Source organism: Pseudorasbora parva, chromosome 5 (genome assembly GCF_024679245.1).
Source record: "Pseudorasbora parva isolate DD20220531a chromosome 5, ASM2467924v1, whole genome shotgun sequence".
NCBI classification, from domain to species: domain Eukaryota; kingdom Metazoa; phylum Chordata; class Actinopteri; order Cypriniformes; family Gobionidae; genus Pseudorasbora; species Pseudorasbora parva.
Window position 1 is genome coordinate 12,475,660 of NC_090176.1, and position 22,033 is coordinate 12,497,692.

Below are 22,033 nucleotides of genomic sequence, written 5' to 3' on the forward strand. Positions count from 1 at the left end.
GAGATTTGTGTTGTAACGTGCTATTAAGTCAAAGTCAGAATTATTTGTGAGCATGTTTCGTTGACACACGAGTTATTGTAAATGCACCTGGTATCTAGTGTTTCAAATCAGTTTCATTTGGGGTATATGCTGCATTATGAAATTGGTGCCTGTGTAGCAGTAGACAATGAAGCTCACTAGATTTGGAACAGCTATGATGAGCCCGAATTTCCCAACTTTAATATGGACTCTGACACAGAGTTAAACATAGTCAGTGAGTCAAGTGTGATGCTTTGTTTCAGAGGGGCAGTGTATTTTACTCATTTATTGGGAAACTTTTCAAAATTAGGAACTGAATTTAGAATTTATGCTTGTATAGGGCCCTATTTTAACGATCTGAGCGCATTGTCTAAATCACAGATGCACTTAGGGCATGTCAGAATTCACTTTTAGCGCTGGAAAAAACGGTCTGCTTGCCAAGCGCATGGTCCAAAAGGGTTGTACCTGGTCTCTTAATGAGTCATGGGTGTGTTTTGGGCGTAATGTGCAATAAACCAATTAGGGCTGCAGAATTAATCGAATTTCTAATCGCGATTACGTTTATGGATGCTACGATTTTGTAATCGTCCAAAGCAGCCATTACAAAAAAACAAAACATGTTACGCTGTTACAGCAGTACGCTTACTGGTTGAATGCACGCGAAATAGCACAGAAGCCGTGCACACAGCCTATATGTAGTTTCATTTAGCTTCTAAACACAAATTAATAGGTTTGTTATGAAACCTGCGATTTCTGTCCCTCCATTTAAGTCCATTCCCAGTGCCGCTGGCGTCATCGAGTTTTGACGCTAGGGCATCAAGACGGCCAGCGGCGGGACTGTCCATTCCTCTCAAACTTTGGATCAAAAAGATCCAATAAATGTCATAAAAGCATTGTAAAAATAACTAATCGAGTGTCTAATCCAAATCAAAGTCTTCTGAAGAGACACAATGGCTTTAAATCTGATAACCAGATTTACCACGACTCGCATACTGAAGTAAGCGTGGACGTTCAAATGATTGCGAGGCACACGAAAACAACACGAGAGTGAGTACATGCAGAATTAAGATTTTTAGATGAGCTAAACATTTACAGTTTAGGTATAGTCATTTTGACACACTTTCTGCGATTAGGACTGTGACAGATTGCATTGATCATATGAAGCACGAGCGCTGCTGAAATGACAAAGTCTAAAGTCTTTTGACTAAAAGTCAAAGCGCAAACATAATTTAAATTACCAGATCACATTTGGTTTTAGTAGTATGATTACTTAAAGCATTTTAATGGATTATTACTACATTAAACCACTATATATAATGTTGAATATAATGTATAATGATGCAATGGGAAATTTTTGTGGGTCCTGATAATAATACAACAACAACAACAATAATATTTTAATAATAATAAAAACAACTCTTTATTTTGTCATAAAATATTAATAAGTTAATCGATAAGTTAAGTATCGTGATTTGTCAAAATAGTTGCGCGCCAACAATGCTCCTGAACACACCTCATTTTCAGACCCGTACGCCCTTGGGTGAACAGATGGGCTCTCTGTAAATTATGAGTGAATTTGCTATTTAAACCACGTGTCGCTGGACGTGAAAATGATAACTGCGTCGGAATAAAACTAGCAACAAACACTTGCAGCGCTCCTGCTTTTGCATTGCACCGGATGTATGACAGGGCCTATAATGTTCCTGCAGGCATTTGTTATAGTGCACATGCAGTTGTTGTGCATGGATCTGCAGAACCAGATTCCTCAAAGGTGAGATGCAGCAGAGCATTTGTAGCAGCACTGAACGCATGCAAATATGCTTTCAATGTTGTACATTTCCACTGGTTCCACTGGAGGGACAATAAAAGATTGAGTGATTATGGAGCAACTGAAGGTTTAGGCAGGTCCTCCATTGTAGGGGTTACATTGAGTCATTTAGTTGTTTGCAGTCATGGAAAATCTGTGATTGAAAATCATGATGCTATAAAAATAAGCAGTGGTGTCTTAGATGATGGAAAATTCTAACCTCTAAAGCACCTCTGAATCGCTGGTGGAAATTGAACCCAATTGGTGTCCTCAAGGACACAGCGCTTTCATGACCAGTTCAGAAACAACCACTGCAACTTACGTCATGCTTGTTACATTCCTCTGTCCTAATGGCTTATATTAGTATCTCTGTTATTAGTTGTACCTGTTAGGAAAGCTTCACTGTTAGCGTTGAACCCTAAACCTGACTAAATATTAAACTGTTTCAATTAACTATCACCCTGTATGTATACTTTGGCATCCATCAAATTCAGTCATTCTGCAAAGATGGAGATTTTTGGTCATTGTTTGGTGTAAGCTAGTCTTTTATCAGAGTTCCTCTATAAACCTACACCTCACAGAAGCTCCACCTACCTAGATCTGCTACGGGATTATTAATGTATATTGATTTATAAAAAACAATGTCTGAGTTTATCCTGTCGCTACACATATTTTCCCACAAACCAGTCATTTCAAAGGAAGTTAAAGAAGATTGCTAATTACTCCCATTGTATTGAATGTGCACTTCTAGTTTACAAATCTTAAATGTGTGTGTGTGTGTATATATATATATATATATATATATATATATATATATATATATATATATATATATATATATTAGGGGTGTAACAATACGCGTATTCGTATTGAACCGTTTGGTACGAGGCTTTCGGTTCGGTACGCGGTACGCATTATGTACCGAACGGTTCTTGGACTAATTAATTATATTTGGAAAATAAAAAAGTGTGTGAAATATAATAATATGCGTTCAACAATAACCAAAACGACATAACAGCCAATGCCCCTGACACCGCCGAAGTGAAAGGAAAAAAAAACACCAAATATGTTTTAGGCTGCTCAGTCAGGTGCTCGCTTACTCAGTAGGCTACGCGCTGAATGCTCGTGGCAAAATGGCTATTGCGTTTAACAAACTAGAAATAGAAGATCCTCCAATAACCAACAGGTCTGGTGTTTGGGTGAACTTTGGATTCTTTGTAAGCTTACTAAGCTATGTTGTTGGCAAGAGTGATGGATTAAAAAAACCGTATGTCGCATTTGCTGATTGGTACAGCAGCGGGAATAATTCATGTCAATCAACTCATTTACGCCGACAACAAGACGATAAAAAGGAGAAACAGCCACAAACTATCCCCGTAGCATTTAGACAGACATTTCCAACTTATTCAAATGGCAAAAGACATCACTGCGGCGAGTGGTCCATTTATAGCCGCGGATATGAGACCTAACGCCCGTTTCACACATACTCCGTCTGCAGTGCGTGTGCGGTGTGTATTTTTTTCAGTACCCATGTTAACGGATGACAGCTTTCACACTGCACGCGGATGCGGTCCGTCAGTCCGTTCCAGGAGCGTTGATTCTGCAGCAGTGCACGGATCGTTTTCGTACCGAGTCTATTTTTTGCTGCGCTGCGCTGCGTTGCGTTGCTGCATTAAAGTGACAGAACATTGTTCGCATTAAAATAAACATGTACTGACGCGAAAATCTAGTAATTTCAACACGGATGCATATCATTTAAAATATACTCTTGTTTCAAAGTCAACACATGGCTTTTTTTTCTCAAGTAAAGCAACAAAACGACACCTTACCTGGCATTTAGGTAAAAACAAAAGTGTCATAATGGATAGCACTCGTACTTTCTTGGAGGTGAAAAGCAAAGTTCTTTTTGACCTGCAGGATTTCTTTTAAAAGGGTGTAAAAACGAAAGAAAATACGAGAGTCGGCTGTTTTTGAATAGACTATTGTAAGTTTCTAATTTAAAATGTTTGTGATTTAAGGCTATAACCTGTTTTTAAATGTTTGCCACTTGTGTGAGCTAAATCTAAAGTATATAAATATGAATAAATGAATTTAATAAAATGTTGTTTAAATGTAGTAGGCTACGTAACTTGACTTCTATTAAAGAGTAAACAAAGAGAATTGGAATTCTGACGAGGCATGTTCAGTAAAAACTTTTGGATTTTAAATAAAAAATAATGAATCAATGCTGTGTTTGTGGTCTGGAACAGCGGATCAGTTGCGGACTGCAAACGCAGCATATGTAAAGCACTACAGGGTGTGGGGCTCCTGCAACGCACACGCAACGCAACACGCACCGCACACGCTAATGTAAAGAGCTATGTCTTATTCCTGTAACTACATAGAAGATGGGTAAAGTATAGCTCCATCATTGTTCAATGTAAAAAAAAAAAAAATCATAGCCTACTTTGTTAGTTTTAATAAAAAAATTATAAAAAAGTTAATTTATCTGCCAATTTTTTCTTTTTGCTGTATCTAAAACATACCGAACCGAACCGTGACACCAGTGTATCGTATCGAACCGAACCGTGAATTTTTTTTCTCTCGTTTTTTTCTTCTTTTTCTCACTAATAGTTTCCTGTGAAAATGAAATTTTACCCATAAAAACAAAAACAACAAAAAATAAATAAATAAATAATATATATATATATATATATATATATATATATATATATATATATATATATATATATATATATATATATATATATATATATAAATGAAATAATATTAATATATTAATATATGCAAATAATTTAATATAAATGAAATAAAAGGCCAATTTTATTGTGCATAAATTATGTAATTGCGATAAATTATTTCTTTTGATCTCATTTGTTTTTCAATATGGTCTTTTTAATAATCTGTACACATAAAAAAGTGTGATTAATTTTACTTGTAGTATACTGTCCCTAAAACTACAATAAATACATTGTATAAGACTCATCAAGCCTGCATTTATTTGATCAAAAATACAGTTTTTTTTTTAAAATATTGTTATATATTACAATTTAAAATAATTGGTTTTCAATGTATTATACTTAAAATGATCTTTTTTTTTTCTGTGATGCAAAGCTGAATTTTCAGGATCATTCCTCCAGTCTTCAGTGTCACAAGATCCTCCAGAAATCATTCTAATATGATGACTCATTTTTAAAGTTGGAAACAGTTATGCTGCTTAATATTTTTTCGTAACCTGTGATACTTTTTTTTATATAATACTTTAATGAATAAAAAGTAAAAAAAAAAGCACATTTAAAAAAAATTGAAATCTTTTGTAACAACAATATACACTACTGGTCAGTAATTTGGGGTCAGTAATTTTTTTTTTCCTTTTTTTTTTAAATAAATCAATAATTTTATTCAGCAAGGATGTGTTAAATTGATAAAAAAATGATAGTAAAGGAGATTTATATTATTTGAAAATGTTTTTATTTTGAATAAATGCAGTTCTTTTGAACCTTTTATCCATCAAATATATTAGGCCGCAGAACTATTTTCAACACTCATAATTTACATTTACATTTACATTTAATCATTTAGCAGACGCTTTTATCCAAAGCGACTTACAAAAAAGGGGAGAGTAATAGAAGCAACGGAACAGACAAGGCCAAAAACCTGTAAGAGCTGTAAGAAATCTCAATTTCTTGAGATTTCTTAAGAAATCAGAATATTAGAATGATTTCTGAAGGATCATCTGATACACTGGATGTCACGTGACACTAAAGACTGGAGTAACGATCCTGAAAATTCAGCTTTGCATCACAGAAATAAACGATAATTTAAAGTATAATTGAAAACCAAATATTTTAAATTGTAATAATATATCACAATTTAAAAAAAAAATCTGTATTTTTGATCAAATAAATGCAGGCTTGATGAGCAGAAGAAACTTCTTTCAAAAACATTACAAATAGTAATGTGTCCAAACTTTTGGCCTGTACTGTAGATGTTTCAGTGATTACAATAATTCACGTTTTTTTCCCCCGATCATTTATAACAATGAAGCACTGTTCAAGAGAGAAACGGTGATCTGTTTTGTGTTTTCAGTCTTTCTTTTTGTCTGGTTATTTTCTTCAGTGGTTGACAGTGTGAAGTGGTTGTTATATTGGATGATTTGTTGAAGCAGTGGAGGGCAGAGATTATCTGTTCTATGTGTCTTCATGTTGTCAGGCCTTTAAACAGATACATTTGAGCCTGTGGCCTAAAGACTAAACATTATGTAACATGGAAGGGATGTCCCGTGTGTGCGTGCGCGTGTGTGTCTGTGTGATGTTTTAGGGGTATCCTAAAGCCTTTGCTCTGATCTTTACTCATTTGTCTAATAAACCTGTGGTTTACACTACCCTAAAGAATTATTAGGAACACCATACTATTACTGTGTTTGAGCCCCTTTCGCCTTCAGAACTGCTTTAATTCTACATGGCATTGATTCAACAAGGTGCTGAAAGCATTCTTTAGAAATGTTGGCCCATATTGATAGGATAGCATCTTGCAGTTGATTGAGATTTGTGGGATGCACATCCAGGGCACGAAGCTCCCATTCCAGCACATCTCAAAGATGCTCTAATGGGTTGAGATCTGGTGACTGTGGGGGCCATTTTAGTACAGTGAACTCATTGTCATGTTCAAGAAACCAATTTGAAATGATTTGAGCTTTGTGACATGGTGCATTATCCTGCTGGAAGTAGCCATCAGAGGACGGGTACATGGTGGTCATAAAGGGATGGACATGGTTAGAAATTATTCTCAGGTAGGCCGTGGCATTTAAACGATACCCAATTGGCACTAAGGGGCCTAAAGTGTGCCAAAAAAAAACCCATCCCCCACACCATTACACCACCACCACCATCCTGCGCAGTGGTAACAAGGCATGATGGAGCCATGTTCTCATTCTGTTTTCACCAAATTCTGATTGTACCATCTGAATGTTTCGACAGAAATCGAAACTCATCAAACAAGGCAACATTTTTCCAGTCTTCAACTGTCCAATTTTGGTGAGCTCATGCAAATTGTAGCCTCTTTTTTTATTCTACTCGTAGTGGAGATTGAGTGGTACCCGGTCGGGTCTTCTGTTGTTGAAGCCCATCCGCCTCAAGTTTGTGAGTTTTGTGGCTTCACAAATGCTTTGCTGCATACCTCGGTTGTAACGAGTGGTTATTTCAGTCAAAGTTGCTCTTCTATCAGCTTGAATCAGTCGGCCTATTCTCCTCTGACCTCTAGCATCAACAATGTATTTTCGCCCACAGGACTGCCGCGTTTTTCCCTTTTCACACCATTCTTTGTAAACCTCAGAAATGGTTGTGCGTGAAAATCCCAGTAACTGAGCAGATTGTGAGATACTCAGGCCGGCCTGTCTGGCACCAACAATCATGCCACGCTCAAAATTGCTTAAATCACCTTTCTTTCCTATTCTGACATTCAGTTTGGAGTTCAGGAGATTGTCTTGACCAGGACCACACCCCTAAATGCATTTAAGCAACTGTCATGTGATTGGTTGATTAGATAATCACGTTAATAAGAAATTGAACAGGTGTTCCTAATGACCCTTTAGGTGAGTCTAAATTTATGTTCAAAGTCTTGTTCACACTGTTAACAAACACCTAACCACAAAGGTTATATTGCATTTATTTTTTATTTTTTTCTGTTTGTTTATTGCATTGTGACCATGCATTTTCCCAACATTTTAAATTCAACAGCCAATGTCATTCAGTAAATGTGCAAAAATAGTTCTCATACTCTGCATGCCTGTGCTTATGGTAATGTTATGTTAGTAACCTAATAAACAAATAAACTCAATATAAGTTATTGCATATGGTAGCAGGTGGTAATCCTGAGCTCAAATGGAGATGTTTCCTCATTTATTCTGCATGCTGAGTTTAGTTTACCGTCAGGTCTACTCTGTGAAACATACCTGTTTTAGGGCCAGATTTACCAACAGCTTGCACGGGTGCAAACCCTCTTTTGCCGTTAAAAAACTACTGTCAGGATTTACTTGACACGCTGTGAACAATTAGCACTGAAAGGGCATGGTCAGGGTTATTTTTGAGGCTGCACTATGCAAATGCATTTGTAGAAGTTTCCCTTTTAGATGCAAAATGTGTGGGTGGAGAGTATTTAAATGAACCACGCAAGGTGATTTACTAAGGTTTGCGCTATTTCATTTATTGGTATTTACACCATTATTTACCGCCCAGCACAGCTTAAACCAGACACTAATTTGCACTGCTCTTGATTTTTTGTCTGTCATTATTCTTTAATTAGCATTTTCTTTCATTAGGTTTTCCCCAGATAATAATCCTCTTAACAATTCTTTAACTAGCCTAATCTAATTAGTATTTTGGACAAAAGCTGAAATGTATAGTATGGCTGTATTGATAGCATCTAAAACAGGGGTCCCCAAACTCGGTCCTGGAGGGTTAAATTTAGCTAGGGTTAAGAATTTAGCTCCAACCCCAATCAAACACTCCTGAAACAGCTAATCAATGCCTTTATAGGACCTAGTAAGACATTGATTAGCTGTTTCAGGTGTGTTTGATTGGGGATGGAGCTAAACTCTGCAGGACAGCGGCCCTCCTGGACCGAGTCTGGGGACCCCTGATCTAAAATGTAAAAGTTGTTTTCATGTGGACAGCTTTAAAAAATGCAATTCTTTTGTGAATCCTTTATATTATATTTATATTTTGAATATATTTGCATTGTTAACTGTTTTGTATACATTTTTACAATAAAATTAACCTATTCAATTCAGTTATTCCAATATTCTATGTATCTAAACATCTTTAAATTAGTTTATATATAAAATGCTTACATTTTGGCTGTCTTTGGAAACATAAAATATATAAAAATATACAATAGGCCCAAAAAGTACATATGGAGTTATGATTATGGAGTGATTACAACCCCAAATCAGAAAAAGTTGGGACAGTTTGGAAAACGCAAATAAAAAAAGAAAGTAGTGATTTCTAAATTTACTTTGACTTGTATTTCATTGCAGACAATATGAACACTAAATATTTCAGGTTTTGTCTGGTCAACTTCATGTCATTTGTAAATATGCATCCTTTCCTGTCATTCAGACCTGCAACACATTTCAAAAAAAGTTGGGACAGGAGCAATTTAGGGCTAGTAATGAGGTAAAAGGGTTAAATAATGATGTGATTTGAAACAGGTGATGTCAACAGGTGATTGAAATTATGATTTGGTACAAAAGCAGCATCCAAGAAAGATCTAATCCTTTAGGAGCAAAGATGGGCCGAGGATCGCCAGTTTGCCAACAAATACGTGAGAAAATTATTGAAATGTTTAAAAACAATGTTCCTCAAAGAAAGATAGGAAGAGATTTGGATATTTCACATTCAACAGTGCATAACATAATTACAAGATTCAAGGAATCTGGAGGAATTTCAGTGCGTAAAGGACAAGGCCGCAAGCCTAAGCTGAACAACCATGATCTCCGATCCCTCAGGCGGCACTGCATCAAGAATCGTCATTCATCTATAAGCGATATCACCACATGGGCTCAGGACTACTTTGGCAAACCTTTTTTAAGTACCACAATAAGTAGTTACATCCACAAATGCCAGTTAAAACTGTACTGTGCCAAAAGGAAGCCTTATGTTAACAGTGTTTAGAAGCGCCGTCGACTTCTCTGGGCTCGGAGGCATCTGGGATGGACCATCACAAAGTGGAAATGTGTACTGTGGTCAGATGAATCAGTATTTCAGGTATTTTTTGGGAGGAATGCGCGCCGTGTGCTCCGGACCAAAGAAGAAAAGGATCATCCAGACTGTTACCAGCAACAAGTCCAAAAGCCAGGGTCTGTCATGGTATGGGGTTGTGTCAGTGCCCTTGGCAAAGGTAACTTGCACTTCTGTGAAGGCACCATTAATGCTGAAAAGTACATAGAGATTTTGGAGCATAATATGCTGCCTTCAAGAAGATATCTTTTCCAGGGACATCCATGCATATTTCAACAAGACAATGCAAAACCACATTCTGCACACATTACAAAGTCCTGGCTGCAGAGGAAGAGGGTACGGGTACTTGACTGGCCTGCCTGCAGTCCCGACCTGTCTCCAATAGAGAATGTGTGGCGCATTTTGAAGCGCAAAATGCGACAACGAAGACCCCGTACTGTTGCCCACCTTAAGACTTGTTTGCAGGAAGAATGGGACAAAATTACACCTGAAACACTTCATCACTTGGTGTCTTCAGTCCCTAAACGTCTTTTAAGTGTTGTGAAAAGGAATGGCAACATTACAAAGTGGTAAATGCTTTACTGTCCCAACTTTTTTTGAAATGTGTTGGAGGTGTGAATGACAGGAAAGGATGCATATTTACAAATGACATGAAGTTGACCAGACAAAACATGAAATATTTTGTGTTCATATTGTCTGCAATGAAATACAAGTCAAAGTAATTTTAGAAATCACTTCTTTTTTATTTTATTTGCACATTCCATACTGTCCCAACTTTTTCTGATTTGGGGTTGTAGTTACAGTTGGACATTATGCAATTATATCAAAACTAGTGCCATTTATTTTAAAGAAATATAGCATAAGTAGACATTTCCACTAAAACTTTTTACAAAATAATAATAGCAAAAGGTTTTAAAAATCTAAGAAATTAAATATATTTTTCAAAATGAAGATTCTGGGCCCTATCATACACCCAGTGCAATGCGATGCCAGGCAAGTGTTTTTTGCTTGTTTCAGCCCGACGCAGTTATCTTTTTTTATGTCCAAAACGCACTCACGCCCATCTGTTCATCAATGGGTGTGCTGGTCCGAAAACGAGGTGTGTTCAGGCACATTGTTGGCGCATTGCTAATTTTAGGAACTGAAAAACCACCATTGACCAAGAAAAACCTGGTCGAAAGTCAATAGAGCAGTATTTTTTGTGTTATTTAAATGGGTTAGTAAAAATGATAAAATGCGCCTATAAATGGGTGCACATTGTGCACGCACTATGCTTATCACACACACAGGGAGCAGCAGCAGCAGCACACAAACGTTTTCAAATATTAAAATAAAAGGATCCCTCTCTGGAAAAAGCTTCGCAAATAACGCCATGTAAATAGTGAATCCGCTATGGTGTAAGCAGAACTGGCTTTTAAAGGGAATGGGAGATGAGACTCTGATTGGTTTATTGCACGTTACGCCCAAAACACACCCATGACTCATTAAGAGACCAGGTACAACCCTTCTGGACCATGCGTCTGGCACACAGGCCATTATATGCCTGTTGTTAAACTAGCAAAAGTGGATTCGGATATGCCCTGAGTGTACCTGTGCCATGAGGTTCAGACCATGTGCTCAAATCATTAAAAAAAAGTCTTGGACACTTTCTGGGTGTCAATCTTTGTTGAACAGTAGCTACAACAGTAGCAAGGATGTCTGTGTGAAGTTGAGGAAAACTGACTTCATATAGCCACTTTAAAATGCCTTGAGACTAATTGGTTAAGAGGCTAAAAGTGGCTAAAGTTTTTTTTTTTTTTCTGGGAAATATAGCAAATATTTGTTCACAGGTGTCACTTGGTTAATTTTTATCTAATGCAAAGAAATGTAGACATTTTGTTGTGTGAATTTAGTGTCCAACATGTGCTAAAACTACACTTTTAAATAAAAAACATAACTCAAGATCATGTTGACTTTACAACCCTAAAATTTCACAGGTTATAGCAACTTGCGTGAAATTTAATGGTGGGTGGAAGGTTCTATGTATATATTACTACTACAATTGATTTATAATAAAAGTAAAGTTATGAATATCGATCAATCAACTTTATTTATATATCTCTTTTACAATGACGATTGTTTCAAAGCAGCTTCACAGTGTCCAACAGGACAATATTGCAACAAAATTTGATTCGGCTGTACAGTTGTTCTGGAGAAAACGGTGATGTCATCAGCTTATTTTAATTTATCATATAGCGACAATGTTGGCAGATCTAAAGCATTAAATAAGACCCTAATAAATTAATTTTATTTTTATTTTTAGTTGAATAATTTGGATCATAATTTGAGTGTCCCCAATTTCTGATCAGCTTCATTATAATCTCTATTTATAAACTCAGTTTGAGATGTGTTTTGTCCAAGGGACTCAGGTGAAAGCTCAGTGAAAGTCCAACTTGAGCCAGAACCAGAAATAGTTTTGTGTTGGAAAGAGGATGTTTTCATTTTCACGCTACAGAGAAAAGGAGAGCGGAATGAGAGAATGGCCTCGGAGAGGGATGAGATTGGAATGTCTTACAACCGACAGAAAAACTCCTCAGAAGTTTGACATTGCTTCAGATCGGAATAGCTTCATCGCTACCGCTCACTGACGCTCCAGGCTTGTGTTTGTTGGCTTTGCCATCACATTGTTTCATGACAGCGATCAGATGTAAAATAAATAATGGCAAAAGCTATTTCCTGGATTCTTGTTGGGGATATTTTTAGTATGACCAAAAAAGGAGAAGAGCAAAGAACCTTAGCAGCTGATCTCTCCTAGTATATCCAAAGAAAAAACATCTCTCCTTGCCTCTCATTCTGCCCTCCCTTTTACCATTTTGTAAACGTGAGAGTTCATGTTCTCTCAAATAGATTAGATTCTGTGAGATCTGGTGGTCAATGTTAATATTTGTGTGTGTTCATGTTTTTTCTATCCTGGTGGTGACTTCAACCTAAATGCACACAGACTTATGGGGACTTGTGTCACCGTCAGCACCTAAATTTTCATTTTTGAAAATGTAAAAATAGAGAAAGTTTTCTGTGATGGATAGGTTTAGGGGTAAGAATTTAGTATGTACAGTATAAACATGTCTATGGAATGTTCCCATGAAAGTTAGAAACCCAACATGTGTGTCTTGAAACTTTAATGTATATCAACTAAACCCTTTCTGGTGTTGATAAGTCAGGGATAATGTACAGTCACCTAATTAATAACCAATAACCTAATCAATAAACATGTGTAATGAACATGTAATTGAAGTTGATTTTTAAATGTATTGTATGAGAAGAAAGAGGATGTGATGCGAGAGACATGAAACCAGCACAACTACAGTAGGAAATCACTTACATGGGACTGTGGTTTTATGTTCAGCCCATTTTCTCTGTGTTAACTGAAAGTGATGTGATGTCTGATCATTTCCTTTGTTTCTTTTACTTCAGGTGAGGCCAAAATAAAGAAACCTCCACCCAAAACACTGGGCAAACAAGGTAGGATCAAATCAATCATCATCTGCATGATTTAAAGATACATTATGGGTTAAAAAGACATGTTGCTTTGGATAATAATCAACAGATAATAATTTTGTCCCTCAGTTTGTACAACCAAAGAAAATAGCAGGGGTTATAGCAGGGGTGCCCAATCCTCTCCCTTCCTGAGATGTTCAGCTCCAACCCTGATCACATACAGCTGAAGCAGCTAATGAAGATCTTTAGGAGCACTTGAACTACTGACAGGCATGTTGGATCAGGGTTGGATCTGAACTCCGCAGGTAGGTAGATCTCCAAGAACAGCAATGGGCACTCCTGTTGCACAGGATTAGTATTATCTGGGGACCTCTGGTTATTTGCAATAATTGCAGAGAATAGCACTATTCGCACGGGATTAGTATTATCTAGGGACCTCTGTGATTTAGAAATTACTCCCTCACATCAGAGTTTTTTGAGTTTATGGGAATTCATAACGGTGCACATTATGAATGCAGCCTCCATTCTTCGTGAAAGATAAAGATAGGAATGCGCACAGGAAAAAAAAACCTTGCAAAAATTATATACGATCCGCCTAATCCTGGCCAAATCACAGAGATGTCGATTCCCACGGGACTACTATTATCACAGGACCTCGTTGTTCGGCGAAGTATGGTAGGTAATTTGCGGGGGAATTTTTACTTTACAAATTACAGACATGGCCGATTCGCACAGGATTAAGATCACAGACATTCTCTGCAATTATTACGAATCACCAGAGGTCCCCAGATAATACTAATCCCATGCGAATGGGGCTAATGTCTGTGATCTTAATCCCGTGTGAATCGGCCATGTCTGTAATTTGTAAAGTAAAAATTCCCCCGTAAATTACCTACCATATTTCGCACACAGACTCCAATTTGAGAGCAAACTGATTGAATGGTGTGTTTAACATTAATATCAATACTATTTTTAATGAAAAACAGAACAGAACAGTACAATGACAAGCTCGTTTAAATGGGCACTTTGAAACTGAATCTTCCGCCGTATATTGTCAGCTTCTCACTCGTGATAAATGAAATCTGATAAATGACTCCTGCCGCTGATCTGTGCTCAGTTCAGTTTTTAAGTGTAGCGTCTGTAATCTTACTGAACTAAATTATTTTTATTACTATAAAACAATCAAAACGAATGTTTTGTGAATCCTGTGCGAATGTGCCACGCAAAACTCCGATGTGGGGGAGTAATTTCTAAATCACAGAGGTCCCTGGATAATTAGCCTGCCAAGTCAGACCCACATCAAGATGTTTGGTCTGGAAACTCACCATTGACAGGGCTCAATCCGAGGGGCGGGATAAACGGTTGTCTTTCAAACTCCCTCTGCATGGCGTGCAAGCAATTGGATAGCACTACAACGAAGGTGAAACAGAGCTTGTTGATAGATTAAACTTTCGCCGTATCCGGTTGGCAAAACTCCGAACACATCTTCCCTTTTTAAGAATGACTTCAGTGCCGCTCTTTGTTCTTTTCTCAGAGAAAAGCTTGACTCCAAGTCTCCCAGAGTCGCGGTTAAAACTGATTCGAAAGACCGCCGTTCGCCAGTTTCTGTGTTTACTAGAAGCTCGCAAGCGCAGCTCGGCCGTCGTCATTATGGCCCCGCCTACCGACTCTATACACGATGTGATTGGCCCGACCAGAGTTCGCTGTTTACAGCTTAGAAGTGTATTGAGAGTTGCTAGACGACGCTCGCGGGCAGATTAGATTTGCTGCCGCTAGGGTGCGTCTAGATTTCTAGGCTTCTGGATAATACTAATCCCATGCGAATAGTCCTATACTTACTATGAAATCCTATCAGGCAAGTGCAGCGCCATGATTAAACATTTAAATTCTGAAAATATATCAATCTTTTGAAAGTATAACTAAAACCATAGTCCAAAATTAAAACTTCACATAGTATATTTTTAGTAGATTTGTTTCAAATGAACGAATCGTTCTTGATTGACTAATTCAGTTAAAATAATCTTTCCACCGTAGTTTGTGCATGATTTATTATTGAATACATTTATCGGCCTCAATTGAGTGCATATGTTTTCTATGTGCATTTTGATAATTTATGTGCATCTTTGCATTTCCATAGAACAATTTTCTCAAAATGCACATAAAAAATAGCTGGATGGGAAAATAGCTAATGTCTTAACAAGCTAAAAACATACCAGGAAGTGACATGCAAGAGACTGTAACTAGGCGCGTTTCCATTAACCTTCAAATTGCGCATATTGAAATTGCGAATTGAAAACACGCCTAATGGAAACGCGGCAATTTCGCAAAAACTCCCATATATCGCAAAAAAGTTTTTACGCTCTCATGAGGTGGTTTTTCAGGCGATTCGAAAAAGGACATTTTCGCAAAACTGCAATGGAAACGTTTTTTTCGCATTTACATGTCACCTGTTGCGGTGACGCATTGCTGCAACATAGGGCCAATATATTATATTTCCCACTCAATTGTGTCGTAATAACAAGATAATGTAGTTAAAAGGACATATGTTTTCTCCTAATAAGGACTACAGGCTATATATACTGTAATTAAGACATATATTCAAGAAATTTATTAAAACAGAAAGAGCTAGTCTGTATTTTCAGCCTTACTCAAAGGCCGAGGAAACAGGCCAGTTACGCACGTCAATCCATTCCAGACGATCTTAGTTTGTTTCTTATTTAATAAACAGGCAATTATTTGATGAAACATCGATACAAATAAAAATACAATTTATACAAAACGATTTTTTTTTTAAGAAAGACTTTCTAGAAAATAAAACTCGAATTGATCAAAATCATGTGACCCCAGGTCTCAAACATATTGCGATTCTTACTCATGCTGCTCACTTTTCATAATCAACATAAAAAATTAAAATAATACTATAACAGGCTAATGTTTAGTCCTAAAGGTAGCCTATTTAGTTTCGTAGTTAGGCTGTTTTCTTTAACCCACGGCCGATAAAAGCGCCGACGTTCTCATTTTTTCCTTCTTCCTTTAAGAGAGATGAAACAATTTACAATAATCTTGTCATTTTTAGCTATACAGATGAGTTCAAGACATAATTATAAACTATAAACTGTCTATTTTTATTTGTGGACTCAGGGAACTAGTTATTTTGCATGCACTCACTCCAAACGCGGTCTTCATTTAAAAAAAAATATTTCGTTTATTAAATGCCATTTTTTTTCTTTTCCAAAGCATTTCCAAAATCAATTCACATGCCCATCAAACGAAATATCTAGCCAAAATAACGAAAGTGGTAAAAAAAAACAAAAAAAAAACAACAACAAACATTTGAGTTACCATGCAAATTCAAACATTTCGCTCTACTCTATATGCGTCAACCTGGCGCGCGTAAGAGTCGATCATTCTTTACAGATGATGGTTCGGTTTGGAGAGAAGAGGAGACGGAGTTTTTTATTAAACTCATAAAAGACAATATAGGATTACAGTAATACTGGATGCTAAACACAGAAATGCTACATTATCATGAAGACCTTGAAGCAGATCTGACACACACACACACACACACACACACACACACACACACCTCATATCCGTGCCGATTAAGTAACCTAAGGGGCTTTCCTTGCCATTAATGCTTGGATAACACACGTGTCCTTCCAATAAAAATAATGGCTAGTGGATGAGATATACAAACCTACCAAGTACCATCATTTTGGAATGACCTATCGCGAGAGGAAAGTAATATGTTTTAGTCGCATAACTGCAGCTATGGAAACGCTGTCATTTCGCAACAGTTTTTTATCGACATTTAAGAAATATCGCAAAAGTTTTTCGCAAATCTGTAATGGAAACGCAGCTACAGTCTATAAGTACAAAACTGATTGTGTAGAACAGCAATGCATGACCATGTTCCTCCTCCTAGAAAAATAGTCCCACCTCAACGTTATGATTTAGATTGTACAGCTCTAGTAATAAGCATGATTATGTAAGTTCAGTAAAATACTAGCTACACATTCCTGCAAATTACAGATGCTATTAATTTTTTTCCTGGAATAGACACTTAACCATTTGCATTTTTGTTTCCCAAACAAATCAGTAATGTAAAAAAAAATGTATGTATTTGTTTGTGTGATATGTAATGCTTCAGCTGGGTCAGCTCTGATGAGGTAATTCATGAGGAACACAAGTTGTCTACTGAGAGTCACAACAGAACATGCATCTAATCTCTTTCTTTCTACAAAGTCTGCTGTGCATTTTCAATACATTTCTAACCCCTGTGCAAGCGAATGGATATTCAGAGAACATGAATGGAATCTAAATTCTGTGTTTAATTGGATTGTGTGTGTCAGGTGCTCCCCCTCAGATCCTGCAGTTTCCTGATGATATGAAGATCTTGGCTGGCCAAGAGGTCAGTCTGCTGTGTAATTTCACTGGAGCGCTGCCCATCAGCTGCACCTGGCTCAAGTTCCGCAAACCAGTAAGAAACATTTCACATTTAAACATGTAGGAACCAGATTTAGACTCCTATTGTTTTAGTCATCAACTCACAGATGGCACATGAATTCACTCACCAGTCCCTTTTAAATGCTTTGAAACATAAAGTTGTTTTTGCTATTTAAATGGCTTTCGGATCGGGAGTTGTCATAATGCCCAAAATGCATTCTATGAAGGCAGCTCACAGCTTTTCCAAAACAGACACCATCCTCAACTCTGCGAGCACTAGCATACCCCTCTGTACACATGGCTCAAACACGCACACAAAAAACATTTTATTTCTCCCATTTGTTTCAGTTATTGGACTTTCCAATTGAAATGGTTTGAACTGAACTCTTGAAGTAGCCTACGCCTGAAACAAGCACCCGTGTTCATGTTGGTTATCCTCATCCTCTGCTTCTTCAGATTCAGGAAGATCAGGGCATCTCAGTGTTCAGCACAGACAGCAGCAGTCAGCTGACCATCACAGAAGGACAGCAGGAGCACTGCGGCTGCTACACCATCGAGATCAGGAACAGCTATGGCATGAGACAGGCCGCACTCAACCTCACTATAGTCGGTAAGTGTCAACACTAGTGAACATTTGAGCATCTGGACATATGCATATGGAAATCATTACATGAAAGGAGTTTCACAACATGTGATGAAGCCCAAAAACGGGTTAAAGGGTTAGTTCACCCAAAAATTTAAATTAGCCCATAATTTACTCACCCTCAAGTCATCATTGGTGTATATGACATTCTTCTTTCAGACGAACACAATCAGTTATATTTAAAAAAGTCCTGTCTCTTCCAAGCTTTATAATAGCAGTGAATGGCTGTGTCTGTTTTGAAGTCCATAAAAGTGCATCTATCCATCATAAAACTAATCCACACGGCTCATAAAGGCCTTCTGAAGCGAATTGATGCGTTTGTGTAAGAAAAATATCCATATTTAACACTTTATTAAGTAAATTATCTAGCTTCCAAGTATAAAATGCTTACGCTACGTCAGACGAGGGTAACTGGTGTGCAATGTCGTCAGACGCAGCGCAAGCATTTTGAACCGCTAGAGGCTCTACACAAGCGATTATCTTTCTTACACTAACACATCACTTCGCTTCAGAAGGCCTTTATTAACCCCCCGGAGCAGTGTGGAGCAGTTTTATGATAGATAGATTTTTGATCACACTTTTATGGAGTTAAAAATGACCCAACAGTCACTGCCATTATAGAGCTTGGAAGAGCCAGGACATTTCTTATATAACTCTGACTGTATTCATCTGAAAGAAGAATCTCATATACACCTATGATGACTTGAGGGTGAGTGAATCATGGGCAATTTTTTTTGGGTGAACTAACACTTTAAAATCAGGGCTCCTACTTGGATTGGAAAAGTATGGAATTTGATTTGATTAATTTCAAGGTCTGGATAAGTATGGAAAAAAAATATTTGAGGTTTATCACCTCAAGAAAATGATTGGGAAAAAAGAGAAAATAAAAATATTTACAGATGACTGTATTTTTTATATACCAAATATATAGCTAAAAAAGAACGCCCTATAAACCAATTATTTTAAAGGTCTGAAAAATTTGCAGATAGGCTAGGAATTTTGAAATGGAAACTGTGTAGAAACCTGGTGAAAGGCTAACTAATATAATAAAACAAAAAACAGAGCAGTTCAGCACAAAAATGTGTTTGACCCAGGACAGGGTTTCTGCAGGTTTAATGAAGGTAAATTTAAGACCTTTTAAAGATCATTTAAGAAAATGTAAGGAATAAATTGAAGGGACCATACTATGTCAATATGTTCTCTAAATGTTAATGTCTAAGCACACAATGAGTTGTACTGAACACTCTGCACCTGAGAAAAACTGTTAAACTAAAATATTTTTTTAACCTAAAATAGCCTACATCGTACAGACAGTGACACACAAATGTGGACATGTCCACATTCAAGCATTTTAATGGGCTTAAACAATTAAATTTCTGTGCACACACTCAAGCGTCGATGTCCAAGTTCTTGGCTCTTCTTGAGCTGTTAACTCTTGAGGAGCTGTAGTCATATCCAATTCCTGAATTTGTGTTCAGTGCGATTTGTGAACTGATTCAGTAGGTTCATTCAAAGAAAAAAGCTCTTCACGAATTGGACATTGCTCTTGCATTTCAGAGAGGGTGCCAATTTCTTCAAGCCCTGTAGTAAAAATCAAGGTTTTAATGTTGTTTGGATGTCTGTGTGGTGTTTTTAATATGCTTTAAGACAAACCATGTGCAAATTCATAAGTCAACACCATTGCTGAGTATTTTCTCTTTAAAACTGCAGTGAAATAAAGAAATTACTGGTGTTTCTGACATCCCAAACTACCTTATAACCAATCATGTCAACATTTGATCATAAACGAGTGGCTCTCTGAACTGGTGCGAGTGGATGGAGGCAGGGCTAATTTGATTATTCATTGAACCATGTATACTGGAAGAGGCAAGGGTGTAGAGCAACATTCAAGCTATTTCAAGGCATAAATAAATAAAAAATTCAAGGACAAATTTTTAAATATGTAATTTTAGTGATCAAAGATGAGTTTTAAGGGAAACAATTATTGACTACAGGAGGACTTTCACTTCTCAAAACTCCAAGGAACAATGTTATGCTTTGAAACGTAGTGAAATAAAAATAAATTAAAAATATTGTAGAAAAGTACATATACTTGAAAATATATAGTGCAGTAACAAAATAAATATTAGGGGTGTCCCCGACTAAGGATTTACACATTCGAATCAGAATTTTCAAATCTCTCTATGGTTGACCGATAGTCGAATCATCTCTGTGTGTGTAAACCATAGACCGGAAAAAAATAAACTGTATAAACGGGTTGGGAAGGGCAGGACACTAGTCAGCAGGAGGCTAAGACTATTTTTATTTTACTTTACAAACGGCACACAGCCACCACTTTTAATAAAGTGATCAAAACTAGGCTACACTACACATTCGTAAATTAACCGTTCTCTCATAACATTTAAAAGCCGCGATCGAAACACAGAACATCACACAAATATATAAAAGAACATTTTGATAAATAAACCAAAAATAATATATCTGCCTAGAGAGGAAAAGAACACTGAGTGTGTTTATATGCACGTTCTTAAGCCGATTGTGCCTAAAGGGGGTCGCCCACCAGACTGAAGCTCAGCGCCGTGTCTCAGGTATCTCACACCAGGCAGACGTGAACATTATATACGCGCAAGCTCAATTTTGAATCGACTTCTGACAGAAGAGCTGCACGATGAGTGTATCTTGTAGCACAGGGTGAAATCAGTATGTAAATTCACGATTTGAGGGAAATATACATTTAATCGCCATGGACAGGCGTCGAATGCTGCCGTCGGTGTATGTGTGTTTGAACTTTAAAGGCGCGACACGTCTATAACACTAATATTGAGCACCCCCATATTGCCTAAAATGGTATGATCCTCGTTTCAGAACACCCGCGAAGATTCGACTATGAGATCAGTGGTCGAATCCGGTCCTGCATCGAATCTTCGACTATTAGGGGTCACCCCTAATAAATATACACTGATATTATACAAGGAAAAAAAAACAATACCAGGATGTTTACAGACCTTGATTTCAACTCTATCAAGGAAAATCCCATAGATCTCTGTACCATCCATGGACGTGGACAATCCTTATTCAGAAAATTCTATACAACTATATCATATCCTCTACACTTGATAAACCCAGCCCAATCTGCCGGCGATTCGCTTTCGCCCCGCAGCTCAAGCTAGAAATCTGTACGCATTCCTATCTAGCTTCTGTTACAAATTTGCGGGGACCAATCAAAAATCGGCTTTACCTGGCGTGATATTGATGGGTTTAACACAATGACTGATAGAGATGCGATGGATCGTTGGTCTGATTGGTTGAAGGACTATCCAATTATGTACAGAGTCATTTAAACAATGACCGTCGATCCCGCCTTTTGTGCAGTAGAAAATACAAAGCAGACTCCCGAGACCAGTGTTCAGTCTTAACAGATTGAGCTTGGTCTGGTGATAGCCAGACAACATATCCTCAGTAGCATTTGCATAAAATGTCTTCAGCTCCGAAAATAATAATTTACTGATCTGTCCTATTTCTATGGACACTTTCTTCAAAGCTGAAATGTAAAATGATGTATAATTACTGTAATGGCCTATACTTTCTGGTAAATGCTGTCCATCACTATCTGCTTGCAATGCTGAAAGAAAACAATCTCATGAAAGGGCAACAGTACAGTGCATTGTACTGACTATAGATAATCCCACCTCATGTTGATGATGGCAGTGGCCGGTAAAACTTATGGCTGGACACTATGCTCTCGGAAATCCTACTTCCCACTTCTGAAGTCAGAATTCAAATACTTCATGTTCAAGTGATCAGGTTTATTGTAGCATACATTATATTGACAAAAGTTTTGAGATGCCTGCCTTTACATGCACATGAACTTTAATGACATCCCAATCCTAATCCAAAATT

At 37.2% G+C, this 22,033-nt stretch overlaps 1 protein-coding gene across 4 annotated transcripts in view; it reads left to right on the forward strand.

Moving 5' to 3' along the window:
• Positions 1-22,033, forward strand: part of mylka (myosin, light chain kinase a) — a 151,486-nt gene that overhangs the window by 110,593 nt on the left and 18,860 nt on the right. For all 4 annotated transcript variants that reach the window (XM_067443257.1, XM_067443258.1, XM_067443260.1 and 1 more), the window contains 3 exons: positions 13,018-13,065; positions 17,397-17,524; positions 17,947-18,100. In XM_067443257.1, the coding sequence (XP_067299358.1) occupies positions 13,018-13,065; positions 17,397-17,524; positions 17,947-18,100 (330 nt within the window). The remainder of the gene's footprint in view (positions 1-13,017; positions 13,066-17,396; positions 17,525-17,946; positions 18,101-22,033) is intronic.